This window comes from Salminus brasiliensis, chromosome 4 (genome assembly GCF_030463535.1).
Source record: "Salminus brasiliensis chromosome 4, fSalBra1.hap2, whole genome shotgun sequence".
Classification (NCBI taxonomy): Eukaryota; Metazoa; Chordata; class Actinopteri; order Characiformes; family Bryconidae; genus Salminus; species Salminus brasiliensis.
The window spans coordinates 35953837-35969970 of NC_132881.1; the positions used below are offsets into that span (position 1 = coordinate 35953837).

The 16134-nt window shown below is 40.1% G+C and overlaps 2 protein-coding genes across 2 annotated transcripts in view; both read left to right on the forward strand.

The window, feature by feature from the left end:
• nin (ninein (GSK3B interacting protein)) overlaps nucleotides 1-3005 on the forward strand; it is a 29549-nt gene extending 26544 nt beyond the window's left edge. Inside the window, exons 28-29 of the mRNA XM_072678232.1 lie at nucleotides 1252-1365; nucleotides 1477-3005. Coding sequence (XP_072534333.1) covers nucleotides 1252-1365; nucleotides 1477-1692 — 330 coding nt within the window. The 3' untranslated portion in view covers nucleotides 1693-3005. The remainder of the gene's footprint in view (nucleotides 1-1251; nucleotides 1366-1476) is intronic.
• Nucleotides 3006-4972: 1967 nt separating this feature from the next.
• Nucleotides 4973-15999, forward strand: sav1 (salvador family WW domain containing protein 1). The gene is made up of 5 exons (XM_072678236.1): nucleotides 4973-5530; nucleotides 6096-6584; nucleotides 13137-13407; nucleotides 13746-13901; nucleotides 14563-15999. The coding sequence occupies exons 1-5, from the start codon at nucleotides 5437-5439 to the stop codon at nucleotides 14774-14776; spliced, it is 1224 nt and encodes a 407-aa protein (XP_072534337.1). The 5' UTR covers nucleotides 4973-5436; the 3' UTR covers nucleotides 14777-15999.
• The last annotated feature ends 135 nt before the right edge of the window (nucleotides 16000-16134 follow it).

Sequence of the window (16134 nt, forward strand, 5' to 3'; positions counted from 1 at the left end):
TCTCAAGTGAGGTTCAGGTCTCTCTAGTGTGGAGCTGTGTAGAGGGGTTGTGTAATGACCTGTTCTTGCCACTGGGTGGCAGTGAGTCATATTTGCAGTGTGTCTTCTCTAGTGTTGTAGCCTAAAGAACCCAGTGCACCTGAGATGAGCCTTCTACCACTGAATCTAGACTCATTTTTAAGGGCATGTTCTAGTCTAGGTTTTAAACTTTATGTATGATTGAATGTATGATTACTGATTAATTATGATCGCATGTTTTAAAGACTCTGAACAGACAGGGTAGGCTGAAAAGTCCAGCAAAGTAATTGCATTTTTGGACATGTACAGCAAGAGCATGACTCGTTCATAATGTGATCAAGTTGTGTATAATACACACAGTTTACACTGTTGAGACACCAAGCTGCTGATCAGCCAACATGGTAAAAGAAGGTGAAATCCTATTGGTTGTGAGGGTTGTTTGCTTGTTGAAATGTTTCACACTACACAAGTTTAAATCCTGAGAACTTGAAGACTTGTATTGTTGCCCCTGTTTAATTATCTGTAATTTTTTTTTGTTTGTTTGCGTTTTCTTTTTTTGTTGTTCCAGGGGTTGGTTTGTTAAAGTCTTTGTGGTTTGTAGCAGCTCAGTTTCTTGCACTACTTTCCTCTTTGTGTATGTGTTTATGAAATAGCGTAGCTTAGGTGTTTAAACCGAGTCGAACAGATAATTGTTTACAACGGTCATGGTGTCCCCCAACTATCGAGTGTAGAAGTCCTGCTATATATATGTGTGTGTGTGTGTGTGTGTTGATTTTAATTAAATCTTTGGAGTAAACATAGATTTTTAAGTAGAAATTATTAAAAAGTATTTATTTATTTATTTGTGTCACTTGTTTCTGTAATTTTGAGTTTTTTATATTTTATTTATTTATTTGTTTAATGGAGTTTTATGTTTTATTTATTTAGTTGTGTTCTGTTTTCTTCTTCATGACCTCAAAGTATTAATAATTCTGTGGAACTGAGACCAAATAAAGAATCAGGGTTAAATTTGCAATCGTTTGTGTTTATTGAGATATTCATACCTTTTTTAAGTAATAGTTAGATAATGTCTAATGCGTTTAATTATGTTGTCACTCAGAGGATGACATGCTTGTATATGATTGGCCTGCACATCATATTACACAGCATTATTTACAGGCTTAAGTTTTGCTGCTTAAATGTGTTCATTAAAGTACTGCTTTGGCTTAAAACATCTAACCTGCTCATCTACAGGAGGAGCGGGAAGTGGCGCTGCTGAAGATGGAGGAGAGGATGAAGGAGGTGGAGCTCACACTCCGAAACGTCAAGCTGTTGCTACAAGAGAAGGTTTCCCAGCTGAAAGAACAGGTACATGCAAATGCATGTCACTTCATACACCCTCATTCATGTCGCCGTCTATGTCCAGTGATTTTAAAGGTTTCTTGCGCTCTCTCTCTCTCACACTCTCTCTCACTTTAGCTTCACAAGAACAGTAAGGCGGATGTACTGATAAAGGATCTCTATGTGGAGAATGCTCAGCTGTTAAAGGCTCTGGAAATGAGTGAGCAGAGGCACAAAGTGGTGGAGAAGAAGAACTACCTCCTGGAAGAGAAAATCTCCAGCCTCAACAAGATCGTTCGTGAGCTCAGTCCCTCACCGCGGACACCCGTGCCCTACCACTTCACTCGCTCATGATAAACCAGTCTAAATCTGTTCATGTTATATTATTTACTTATGATTATTTTTATTTATTTTATTGAAGAGGTTACATGGAGCTCACTGTTCTTGCAAACCAAGATAAATAACTGTTTAGTCAATTTAAAACATTTGAATATCATTTAAAAGTACTCAGGTTGTGGAAGTGCCTGGAAGACATCAGAAGGTACTTTTGAGAATCTTTTGGTGGTGTTCACATGCACAGTTGAATGAAAAGCTCTTACTAATGCCCTGCTTAGGAGCTCGCGCTTTGTGTTTCCTCAAATTCAGTATGACTCCTGATAACCTCAGGCATTGTTTGGGCTCTGGGCATTCAGCCAGAACACAATCAGTATAGGATGAAATGAAACTATAAAAAGTATTATTAATAACCACATCATTCCCAGTATCTTTGTATTTGCACTGTGACTCAGCCTAAGTATTTCTTAGAAACTGCGACCATGTCAGAACTCCTTGCCGGCTATGTGTGCCTATTTGTGAGTTCCATATGACTTAAATGAGTTCAATATTTAAATGATGAGTTTTAGTTTGATGGACTATGATGGGACATGTGGCTCAGGCTGACTTCGGACTGTGGTCTGAAACACCCTGATGTTAAAGTGCACTTTTTACTCTGTCCAGAAGCGGCGAGCATTTCGATTGTCTATAACTGACTGCTTTGTTTGAAGCCTGCCTCTACTGGTTGGGCTGAAACTGAAGGCATTAAGTGAAGCACAAAATGTATTAAATGAGATTGTCTTTAAACATATTGTTTTTAGCACTGTAAAGCTGCATGTGTTTTAATGTATTACTGTAGGGCCAGGGTACGGTACCTAGTCTTGGATCAAATTGCAGTGCCAGTGGTGAGTCACCATTGGGAATTCTTGTTGGTCAAGGATCAGGACCAATCTAGGCCTGAGGGACTGACCGGAAAACATTTTGTAATGTTAATAATTTGTATTTTGTTTTTCTTTAATGTTCATGTGTGTAAAGAACAGGTGTTTGTGATGTACTTCACCAGCATTTGTAATATGTAATGGGAGCCAGTTTGGCTGTGTGAGCGCACACACTGGGAGGAAACCCACTACCTAGTAGTGAATGTAAGGCCTCCAGTAACAGAAATGGTGCTTGATTTGGGAAGTGTAACTGCTCTGCAGTGTTATAATGTGTTTCAATAGAGCCAAAGAGACTTTTCCCTGTTGCCACTGGCCATCAAAAGCTGCTTTTGTCCACCAAGTGAATGGACGCTGTAACGTCCAATCAGTGTTTTTGTGAAACTTTTTGTGAGAAACAGTAAACAGAGTTTTAGAGAATGGGGTGTTTGTGTGGTCATTTTCTGTTTTGTGAATGTGGAAGGTTCCTGATGTTGTAGCATGCCTAGCCTGACACCCCACAGCCACACTCAGCAGGATTTCATGTGCAGATGCTGAGCACCTGATGCAGTACTGTGCAAAAGCTCAGGCAGCCCTGAAAGGGTATAACACCAAATGCCTCATCCGTACAAACGCTGTATATAATTACAGGAACACTGTGTTGCTGTTCTGATTGAACACCGCTTAGGCTGCTGACTTCTCTGTGAATTCCTGTGAATTATGGTTGACAAAAAAAATCTTGTTCTTAAAATGTTTTAAAAGTAGGTAAAAACAACCTTAGACAAAGAACACATGACAATTTATAATTTGACAAGAAACAAGTCAAAAGACTGCCTCTATAAAAGCAGACGTTTCAGCAGTTTGCTGGTTTGGAGCATTCAGATGTGTTTTAAAGCAACATCAAGGAGGAAAGACCTCAACAATGATTTAACAGAAGCAGTTGTTGCTGCCTATTCATCTTGGAAGGGTTATGAGGCCATTTCCAAACAGATTATTCGCAAGTGAAACATTCAGGACCGTTGCCAATCTTTCCTCAAGTGGATGTCCCAGCAAATCCACCCCAAGGTCAAACCATGCTTGGAGACATTGCAAAAAACCCAAGTTCTACATCTCAGACTTTACAGTTAGCATATAAATGTTTCATGACCATACAAATAGAAATAGATGGAAGCGATTTCTGGAACAATGTTTTTTGGACATATTAATGTTTTTGAACAAATAAATGTTTAAATGATTTATACAAGCTACTATACAGTGCATGAATGAGTGGTATATACCAATGCAAAATGAGTTGGCGGGGATAGGCGGTGTATATATGCTTTTTAAATACCGATTTCAAATGTGAAATAATTGTAATTTGTATTAAATAATATTCATAAACAGATTCACAGTTTGTACCAGAATTCGGTAGTGTTGTGTTATCTTAGTTTTAGTGCCCATTCAGTAACTTGCCTAGGCTTGTTTATTGAGATTTGACTGTGTGTAATTTTGCTGTTTTTTGTACACTAAAGGCTAAATCCTGACCAATTTATGGAATGTTCTAAATAACTATTATATTTACTATTATATGCAAAGTATGTGCCCTTTATTACCAAAAACCAAGTAGCTAAATTAGGATACAATAACAAGTCATTACCTGTCGCTAATCTTAATCTAGGTGATCACAGGTGTGCCAAAGAGACAAAATTAGGGACACCTGCACATTCATTATTTCTTCCTGAAATCAAAGGAGTATTTTTTGTAGGTATAATTGTCTCAACCATCCCAGGAATGCTTTCTACTAGATTCTGATGCATTGCTGTGAGAATTTGACTGCATTCAGCAACAAGAACATTACTGAGATCAGAATGTTTTATAATCACCCCACCTCATCCCGAATGTATTGGAGAAGCACAATCAGATTCTGATTTGGATTATTGCAGAGATCACACTTTGCACTGCTCCACAGCTCAGTGCTGGGGGGGGGGGGGCTTTATACCCCTTTAGCCCATGCCTGGCATTAGACATGGCGTCAACAGGTTCATATTTATCTGCTCCAGAAAGCCCTATTCCATTGGCAGTACTTTTGTACAGGGACTAGACTGCATGCATTCATTAGAAGGGGTGTCCACAAACATTTGGACATATAGTGCATCTGTACATGTGGAGATCTGGAATGTAACAGGCAGGTCAGAATATGCTTGATCAGCTGACTGGTTGCAGTGATTTTATTCTCCCTCAGAAAAGTAGTTTAATATTTTCTAAAAAAGATATTTATATATATATATATATATATATATATAATAAAGTTCTTGATTTTCGTGTAAATGTGCTTTAGGCTCTTATCTGAGCTCTGCAGCAGTAGAGGTGCAGTTAGGGAAAAGTCCCTGTGTGCGTCAGCGCTCCCACAAAGCTTTGCGGAGCGGACTGGGAGCGCTAATGTTCAGCTAGCTAATGATAGGGGCTGGGTACGGAGCAACAGGCTACACAACTACTGCGCAACTTTGACCACTCAACCTATTTAACAGCTGCAAGTAATTTCCCCCCGACTTGCAAAATATCTAAATACTTGAGGAAACTGTCGCAGTCTCTAAAACAGATCAAACATCTTATTTTTTAAGTCAGAACTAAACTAGGCAAAAGTTTGCGCTGAGCTAGCAGGCTAATGCTGTGGTTTGTTTTTGTCTCGACACGGAGCTAGCTGGCTAGGTCGCTATGGTATACACTACGGAGTAACTAGCTAGTGCTAGCCATAACCGCGGAGGTTTGTCCGTCGGTCATTTGAAAATGACCACTGTACTTTCACATGTCCACGAATGCCACGGACGACCTAGTTTCCAGCATGACATCCCCGAAGTTGTTTCGCTACATTAATCTTTGCTGCTGCTGAGCGATGCTCTCCAGAAAGAAAAGCAAGAACGAAGCGTCCAAGCCAGCAGAGGTTCAAGGGAAGTATGTGAAGAAGGAGACGTCCCCGCTGCTGAGAAGTGAGTAAACCAGGGTTAATAAAGCCAGAGTTATAAATGACCTATTTTTATTTAGCTATAGCTCACTGTTGGGAAAACAACCTAAAGACCTTAGTTTACTCAGACCTGCTCCTACTGTAGTAACACTAAAGGTAGCTATGACATGAGGGAGAGCTTTAGTTAGGAGACACTAGCTAATTGCAGAGCTTTAAGCAGCAAAACTACACAAATTCGTCTAGAGAAATGTTTAATGTATTATGAAGCATTTCTACAAAGCATTTCACAGGAAAGTTGAATAACTGCATTATTTTTTTAGTGACTAATTAATGACTCATTAGCTAGTGTTCATAGGTGATTATGGTGTTCAGTGTCTGTGGTTCTCAAACCAGTCCTCAGGAACCCCAACAGGTCCGCATTTCTCTTTCCCATTCCCAGCACTCAGGAATATGTCAAAGGTGCCCTAAAGAGTACTTTATAAAAGGTTTTATGTATTTTATTTATTTATTTTTTATTTGCTGTCCTGACTTCATAATCACACCTCTTGGCCCCTCAGTTAACCGCTCATCCACTGCCGATTCTTCCACAGATCTCATGCCCCCATTCATCCGTCATGGCCCGACAATCCCACGGCGAGCAGAGGTGCCATTGCCGGATGCCCCTGCAGTACCTGGTGCAGGTGCAAATGTGTACCCGCTGGGCACAGGGGCAGAGGCAGGAGCGCGTAAGAGTTTTCTCCGTAATGCAGCGCCACGGCCCCCCCACGAGGTCTCTCGTCGAGAGAGCCACCGCCTGTCCGCCCCTCCATATCTCCCTCGCTCTCTCTCTGACCTCCCTCATGACTACTCCTCATCCTCGCCCTCCTTCATCAGCGACGGTGGGCAAATAACAGAGAATGGAGATGGAGGTGGAGGCCGGTACTACTACGCCCCCGAGACTTACTATGATAATCAGCCCCGGCGCACACGTAGGCCTGATCATTTTCACGATGACTACAGATATTATGAGCACAGTGAACTCAACTACAGGGTGCCTCCGCAGCCCCAGACACCCCAGCCCCACAGCAGGCCCCCTGCAGGTGAGTACAATAGATTTACACTACACACTTAAGTTCAGTACAACATTTTAATGACAACGTGCACACACACACACACACACACACACACACACTGCTGTGTTTGGTTGCTCATCAGTATGATATATATACGTGGTTGACTGGTTAGCCTCATAGCCTTCATACTGTTTGGTTTCTTATTGGAAGATGCACAATACAGAAGTATCTGGAAGTCTTGGAAGTCCAGAGGACTCTTCTACCTTGCTATATTAAACACATAGAGAGGATACCTTATGCAGTTATGTTGGTGAAGGGCAGATATTTAACATGCATTATATTTCATGCCATTTTTTTCACTGAAGAAAAGTCAAAAGTTAGAGTAATACATCAAATCTGGTAAACCTTTCTGTTGTCCTACCATTATATTTACAATAAACCTCAGGAGCGTGGTTGCATCTGTTCTGAAATCAGCCCTCTTTTTCAAAACTGCTTTGTAAATCTTGAGCATATGACTTTGATGACTGTTCAAGTGCAATTTTCAAATCAGAAAACTGATATTTCCCAGTTTATGACATCACTTAGTGTAGCTCTAGTTCCAGCTCTAATCTGATGCATCTGAACCACTTCTTTCAGTCCTTCAGAAGCATCTCTATATTAGTGCCAGATGTCTTGGAACTGAATTGTCCAGAGCAGTAGAAATGCTGAGCTGAGCGCCCATGCTGTCTGAAGTATTAATTTAGTGGAGAAAGTCAAATTTGCAGAACAAAACTTGCTTGTAACTCCAAAAGCGTAGGATTCTTTTATATTCGTATGTGATCCACAAGTAAGCCACATTCTGCTGTTTATTTTAAGAGAGCTGGACAGGTCCTGTGTAGAAACTGCAACAGACCAATGAAACCACCTTCCTTTTAAAGTTGGCACAATTTATGACAAAAAACATTGGGGTCTTTGATGAATTACATATGTTTTTGTATGTGTGTGTTTGTGTGTTCATGACTGGGTGGCCCGTTCTCTCTTGCTTCCACAAATCATTCTGCTTAGAGAGAGAAGTACCAGTTTAGTTACATATAGTTGTACATTTGTGTGTGTGTCTGAGTGTGAGTGAGTTATGGATATAATGGTAGTGTTGGAGAGCATGAGAAGAGGTCAAGCCTATGTAGTTCTGGGCAAGAGGGCACCAGTAGTTACTTTTAATTGATGTTGGGCTTTTCCCAGAGCACAGGGATGGATTTCACACTAAATACACACATATGGCTGTACAGAAGGCATTTGTTTGTTTTTCTTAAACTTATCCCTTTAAGAATTAGCATTTTCATGATTAGCATCTTAATTCGCCATTTCTCTGTGACTGGAGATGCAACAGAACAGGTGGCTGGAGCAAGTTCAAAGTCAAATGACTGGCATTGAGGAATGATACTGTAACACTCACATCGGATACTTTACATTTTACATCATAATATTACCAAATAATTACCACAAATTCAGCTATCTTAGTCTTATGGCTAGCTTTTTTGTATTCTGGATGCACCGATCCGATACTAGAATCGGAAATTGGACCCAATACTGGGACTACCATTCACGGAACCTGATTCTTGCACTGCCGGTGTTCTAGGCTTCATAACCCAGGGTCAGAGTAACCTACAGACATCATACACATCATAGCAAACAGCAAGATATTTTTGCTCTCAACCTGTCATCAACTATCAGCGAGTAATCCAGCTTGTCTTTGAATTTCAGAACAAAAGTCCTGAGCCCAGACAACACTGTGCTGAGGTCCAGCATAGCTATTTACTTTTTTTGACCAATAAAATTGGGTTTGTTTGTTTTACAAAGTTAGTAAAGTAATGATTGTCAGTCCTGATGCCTTAAGTCTCTCCCAGATGGTGAAGTATATGATTTATTAGTTTAACAGTTACAGAGGAAGAAACTTTGAGCGGAACAATGACTCAAAAGGGGGACCCATCTTCACTTTGGTTAACACCGGATACCAGAACGAATAACAGTAACAGTGCAGCAGGGTAGTGGAGAGTTGGTTCTGGGACCATAAACATGGGTAAATTGTGCCCATGAAGGGACGCAGCTGTGATAAAATAGGCTGTGCCACTCAAGTGACGATGATTGGTATATATTCCCCACACCATTACGTTACCTCCAGCAGCTTGGATTGTTGACACAAGGCAGGTTGGGCCAATTGCTCACTGCAGCCTCAGCTTTCTGTTCTTGGCTTGGATGATCTGTGATTTGTTTAAGTTGCCCTATGGATTAATTTGGACACAACTGCAGTGACAACATACAGACTGAGCAGCTGTCTGTCAGGTGAATGTGTGTGGGTAAACCGGGTACCAATTGAAAATGGTATGACTCTCTTGTCCCAAGAGAGTCATAAGGCAGCATGTCCAGCATGTCCACACGTTTGAAGCAATATCACTTTTGTTAAGTGAAGAGCATAGTTATATTTGTGTGAGGAGTGAAAGTCTCATATGGATACACACTGAGTGTAAAATGGAGAAATCATGTAGTATGTACTCTGCTATTAACTTTTATTGTGCAACGAAATGAAAGAAAATAAAACGGAGCATGCGAGAGGCGCAGACGTAGTTGCATGACTGTTGGTGAGTGTAGATACATATGATATCGGTGGTGTAATTGAGATGAGTGCAGCTGTTTGTGTCTAAATGATGTGAGCTGTGTTGATTTACTTTAGTCTCCACCCAGAGATGAATAACTGACATGCCAAAAGTCATCAGCTCTGCTGCTATAAATACACGCTATACTTATCCATCTCTTTTGCTCCCTTTCTTTTTCCTGCTCATGAGAAAGGAGGAGAAGCGGGGAAAAAAAATACTCTTTTGTTGTATATTTCACACACACATTTAACTGCTAGAGTGATGTATTGTTCATCTAGTGATGCTGAGATGTGACCAGTGGCATTAACTCCTGTCCTGGTGATTGACTAAACATGTGGTCATGTTTGAGCTGTGTATTGGAGAGGGGAAATTGTATGGTTCTGTACAGTGGAGGGTCTCTAGAGCTCAATACCTCTGGGATAAAACATCTTACCATTAACTTTATAAAAAGAATTGGACATCTTGCAGATGTGATGGATTCACAGTCATTAATGTTTCTTAGTCATGGCTGTTCTAGCATTGTAAGAGGTATTTTTTTTTTTTTTTGTGACGCTCCTATTTTTAAACATCCACAATACTTTAAAATATACATTAGTAAATGAGTGTTTATAAAATTAGTAAATAAGTATGTGATGTTCAGTATTATTTGTTATCTTTTTTTTTATTAATAATATTATTAAAGACTAATTCAATTTACAGTGGTGGTTTGCCACTGATTCTGCAGTTTAGTCTAAATCCCTTTGTGTTTATACAATGATCAGTGCTAAAATTTCCCATTTACATGTTGTACCTGAAAGAGGGTGAATAAAGACAGCAGTGGCAGCTCTGCAGGATTTTGCATGGGGAAAAAGGTCATTAAAAAAAAATACTAAAAGGTTTGCTGTGAGAGTGATGCAGTCCTGTGGAAACAGGCAGAAACATAAGAACCTCAGCAAAGTCAGTTAATGCTATAACCGCTGTTAACCTAGTAAAAAATGTATTGATGTCTGCTTTTTTAGCTCTGTTAAATTTAGCAAAATCAGCAAGAGCCATCAACTGAGATGATGAGCTGCAACTTTATCAAAACTACAATGATAAATTGTACTTTCCAATTCTCAGGGCCGCTTATTTACATAGATTTTGATATAGATTTTTTTTAAATATATAAATCTGACAGTATTGTTTTAACAAGTCTGGGTTGTTAAAAACTTTAAATCAGTAACTACTAGGAACCCTGACCTACATGAATCATCAAATGTTTTTTTTAAACACACAGCTGTTTTTCGTAGTTAACATTTACTCAATACTGCAGAACATGCAGTAGATTCCTGCAAGTAAAAGGTCAAGCTGAAACAGATCATATCTGCTGTAACTCACTACATGTCCAAATGTTTGTTTGACACCTCTTCTAATGAAAGCATTTGGCTACTTTAATATGCACCTGTTGCTGACACAGATGTGCACACAAACACACAGCTTGTCTAGCCCCCCTAGCATTGAGCTGATTGTGGTCCTTCCAGTACTTTTGGGAAGAGGTGGGGTGGTGATCATCAAACATCCTCACTTTATTGCTGAATGCAGTAAAATCCTCACAGTATTCCAAAATCTAGCAGAAAGCCTTCCCTGGACAGTAAAGACAGTTACCCCAACAAAAGCAGGATACACTCTTTATTGTAATAGCCCTAATTTCAGAAGAAACAATGAATGCACATGTGTCCCAATACTTTTTTCATAAGAATGTTGCAATATTGTTTAACTTAATTTTGCAGATGATAATCGTTTGTCCAAATGTATGCTATCACCTAAGCCTGATTGACAGACTGATAAAAGTTATGGATATAGTACTTAGTTGCAGCCCTAGGTGTTTGACATTGAGAATTGTGATGATCTAGCTAGTGCAACTCTACTCTTGTATTTATGCCTAAAAAGTAGAATAAATTCTATCCAGATGTGTCTTCATGCAGACCTTATTGAATGTTTTTTTCTTACAGCTGTAGGGTAACTTCTGTGAAGTAGTGGGCAAACACACCCGTAGTACTCCATGTATGAGTTTTGCTCTTTGTTCTGACAGAAGTGTGTGTGTGTGTGTGTGTGTGTGTGTGTGTGTGTGTGTGTGTGTGTGTGTGTGTGTGGCAGTGTACTCATTGGTGTAGCTTTGTTCTGCCACTCCAGTTTAATTTTACACAGCCTTGCCTGTGTGCCTTAAGGTTAATGTACACTCCACTGTATGAGCAGCAACTGTTTTTGAATACACTGAAGAAGTACAGCAGCATTAGACAGCTACCTTTACAGTATATGGTTCTCCGTTTTCACATTTGTGTATTTGTGCTGCATTTGTGTCTGATATTGTTCAGTACGGTAGTGTTTGTTTCTATAAATGGTGGCTCTAGATTTGAGGGTTAAGCAGCTGCTACAGCCACATCTATCTCATGGATTAGAATTAGCTACTAATGACTGAAACCTTTAAGGTACAAGAAGGAGGCTTTAACTGCTGTGTGTCTGGAGGAAGAAAGAATGTTCAACTTCTGCTGTAGGAGGAGGAGAGGAGTGAAACTGCGCATGGTTTTCTTCACATTCCAGCCCTGCCTAAGACACACACACACATTCACACACACTCACACAAATATGCTCAATGACTTGCACTCGGCTCGTCTCACTCTGCTGCAGAATTTACCATCATAAGAAGAAGATTTTGAAAGTGTCTTTTTGAAAAAATGATGTCCTACTCTCTGTTGTCTTGCTGGCGTATGCCTGTGTGTGCGGAGTGTGTTTTTAGCTGATCGAGTGAGCAAAAGTAATAATGGCTGAGTTTTGGGCAGCTGACTATAAGCTGTCACACACTCCAAGTCTCTTATTCAGTATTTCCTTTTTCTCTCTCTCTCTCTCCCCCCCCCCCCCCTTTAGAATGATGAGAACATTCCTTCTCAGAAATGGCACATAGTCCCAGTGGACATGGACGGACACACACACACACACACACGCTTACAGTTTCTCACACTCTTTTTCTCTCTCACATTATCCCTTGGAGAAAGCTTAGTCTTCCAAAACTACTGGTGCCAAAATAGTCATAGTTGATCAAGTTCTGATATCCAGACATTTAAACAAAGACCCTAAAGAAAGGAAAGGAGAATGCCACATTCAAAGTTTGGAGGGAGGTTTGGGAAAATAAGTAGGGGCTCATGATCTTGAAAATTTGTCAGTAATTGTTTTTGTGTCATCACAGTAATTGTTAAAGAAAATGTACAAACCTATGAAGAGAAAAATATGGACAGATGTTAAGATTTTACCATTACTGACCCATAGAGTGACACATAAAATGCACTCAGGAAGCACAGATTGTTTAGATGATGCTGTGCTGCACTTAAAAATAATGGTGCTTTAGGCTCCAAGGGTTCCAGTGGACTAAGGCGCTGCCATCAGCAGCTGGAGCCCAATACATGGCCTTGCTCTCTCTGGGTGGGTAGATGGTTCTCTCTCTCTCCCTCTCCCAGTGTTGGGAACATTACATGTGATGGGGAGAGTACTAACGAGTGGGTAGGGTAATTGGCTGTCTAAAGTTGGGGAGGAAATTTGGGTTTGGGTTTAAATAAAGCAATTAAGGGGAGGTTCTCTAGACACTCGTGCATCTATGTAACAGACATGGGTCTTTATAAAACCAAAAGTGGGATAGCTCATTTTTTACCTTTATTTTTAAGGTTTTTTGTTTTCTAAACGTTTTTCATTATTTGTATTAATAAATACAAAGTATTTATTATAAAGTGTGGGGGAAATGAATGGAAAATTATAATATTTAGTGCAGAAATTGCTGAGAACATCAACTGATGGATGTTTTGGCTGTGTTACAGGTTTGAAATTCTGCTGTGCCTATTTTAATATGCAATAAATATAATATTTGTTGGAAATGTTGTAGAAAATGAACTGCAGATATTACATTTTGCTCATTATTTATGTATTTTGTATTTTTGTGTAGCCATTGGACGTATGCAGGCGAAGTCTCTGGGTAATCTTACAAGTTTGAGTGGAGAAGAGACGGCCCTTCCACCAGGCTGGACAGTTGATTGGACAATCCGAGGCCGGAAGTATTACATCGATCACAACACAAACACCACTCATTGGAGCCACCCGCTAGAGAGGGAGGGCCTTCCACCTGGCTGGGAGAGGGTGGAGTCGGCAGAGTTTGGAGTTTATTATGTTGACCATATCAACAAACGTGCTCAATATAGGCACCCTTGTGCTCCCAGGTAAGTGTGGTGCCTTTGCAGAGAGGTTTTGTGCTTAAGAATGTAAAGTGCATGCCACCCTCCTTTACCCTCCCAGTTTCTTATTACTGTTATCCAAATGCCTGCACGGATGAAAAGGGTCACTTTAGAAGGAAATTACATTTTCTAGGCTTATACATTTTCTCCTGGCTCAGCTCAGCCCACAAATTGCATAGGAGACCTCTGAAGTTTGAATCTTCAAAGAGTCAAGACTAAGCTTGTATTTACTAACTCTATATGTAAACCATTTAGTTTCTGAACAGTTCTCCTGGCTCTTGGCTCAAAATTGTCTTCTTCACTTTCTTTGTCCGGGTCTTCAGTGTTCCACGCTATGATCAGCCCCCTCCCCTTCCACCACCCATCACTTACCAGCCCCGCCCGCCAGAGCGGAATCAGCCTGTGCTGGTGCCAGCTAACCCCTACCACACTGCTGAGATACCAGACTGGTTGCAGGTCTATGCCAGAGCACCCCTAAAGTAAGTTTAATGCACACACATCTAGTTCCCTTACATAGGGAATAGAATTGTATTCATTGATTATGACTAAGGGCATTAAAAATTAAAACTGTTATTACGAACAGCTTCTGAGTCCTGAATGCCAGCTGTTTCTCCTTTCCCTAGATAGAACGTTGCATGTGCAGATACCATATAAAAGGTATTAATGGACTCAGTAATCAAGTTGTGCTGTTATAGATTCAGAATATTTCAGTGGGCTCAGAATGTATAATACATGAAATGTAAAGCTTCTATCCTTTTTAGAAGTATTTTCTGTTGTAGGTTGAAGCTTATCCATTAATTAACATTTAAGTCTCATAAGATGCCTTGAAGCAAAATCAGCTGGCATGCTCTTGGATACTGAAACCCACACATGTAATACAAATTGGCCAGTGGTAAGCTTGAAGGGAGCAGTTCATATTAACAGTGTTGGTGGTCTAATGGGAGCCACACAGCAGGTGGAGAGCAAGGTGAAAAGTAGTGAATGTTATCTTATTAAAGAGGCAAGACAGCTTAAGAGCAAAAGTGAGCTATGCAATTGCATTCTGGTCCTTACAGTCAGTGTTCATGAAGCACACACATTCTTGACACTGATAATGTCTTGGCTATGATCATAATGCTTGCCCTGTCTTTCATGTCTCAGGTATGACCACATCCTGAAGTGGGAACTGTTTCAACTGATGGATCTGGATACATATCAAGGCATGCTGAAGCTATTGTTCATGAAGGAACTGGAGCGCATCGTTAAATCGTACGAAGCGTACCGGCAAGCACTGCTCACCGAACTCGATATACGCAAACAACGCCAGCAGTGGTATGCTCAGCACCCAACCAAAAACTTTCCTCAGAACATGTGAGCTGCAGCAGACAGGCATCCTCTTCCTCTGACCTCCCATAAATATACATCACCAAGCCTGATGATGGTCTCTGCCTGAATGTGTGATGATGATGCCTTAGCAGCATTAGCAGCATGCTGTGTATGGCTGCCAAAGTTGAATTACATCAACACTCGCACTCTGACGTCTGCCATATGCTGTGAGATGCATGGATGTTTCTTGGAGACTGAACAAGAATCAGATGCAGAACCACACACAAATGAACAGCATCTGTAAACTGTAACCTACAGCAACTTGCTTCTGCCTGTAGCCCCACAGATTTTTGCCATTTTATAGCTTCTGACAGCGAGTGGCTAAAGTCCTATAGCTGTGGTGCCTAAAATAAGTTTCCAGAAAACTTCATAGTTGAAAGACCACCAAAGGTAGTGCAGTAAACTTAACTCTGATCCTTTTCTGTTGTTGGGGTGACACTACAGTGCCTTCTCTACATTCTTTTTGCTGAGCTGTATCCAAGTTAGCTTTTTCTTCCTCTTTCACATACAGACACAGACAGACATGCATACAGGCAGCTGACCTATTCTTCTTTCTGAAGTGTGTTTATCTTTGTCTATGCTTTTCTGTTTTTCAGCATATGTAGCCTTTCAGCTTTTAGCCAATTGCCTTTTTTATATATGAACTGACAATGACAATCCCAGCATGCTCTGTATGTAAAAGGTTTGTATTTTTTTTTTTTTTTTTTTTTTTTTAGGAATATGTCTTTATTTAAAGACTCATTTCTCGGGCAGAAGCATCATTGGTGATGCAGGGCAAGTGTGAGCTCTTCTAGCTCATGGCATTACTTTAAAATATTGTTCCATCTTTATCTACATAAACGTATATACGTATATAAATCTCTCTCTCTACTATAATTGCACAAAGATGTCTGTGGATGTGTGTGTTTAAGAGACCGAATGGTAGTTTATTGTGGAGTGTTACACATTTCCAAATACAATTCTACAATTATATGAAAATGTTTATGTGACAATAAGTTCACCCTCTAGCACATTCTAAAACCAAATTAATGTGTATTTGCTTAATTTAACATCTTTTCTAAATTAATAAATGTGCCATGTGCAACAATTGCCTAAAATTGCATGTCACTTCTAAATCTCCAAATTCTGTTTAAGACCTGCTGCTCTGTAAGCCAGCTGGCCACAGAGTGACCTCATACCTCTGCAATAAACTTACACCTTACCAGCTTGTGGGGGTGGGTGGGGGTGGGTGTGCAATTGCAGGGATAATGTTTTTTTTTCTGTTTTGTTTTTTTTAATGTGAAGCTACTTTAACAAGTGCAATATTTTGCAAGCAAACAAGCATGTTGGCTATATGTATTCTTGGGC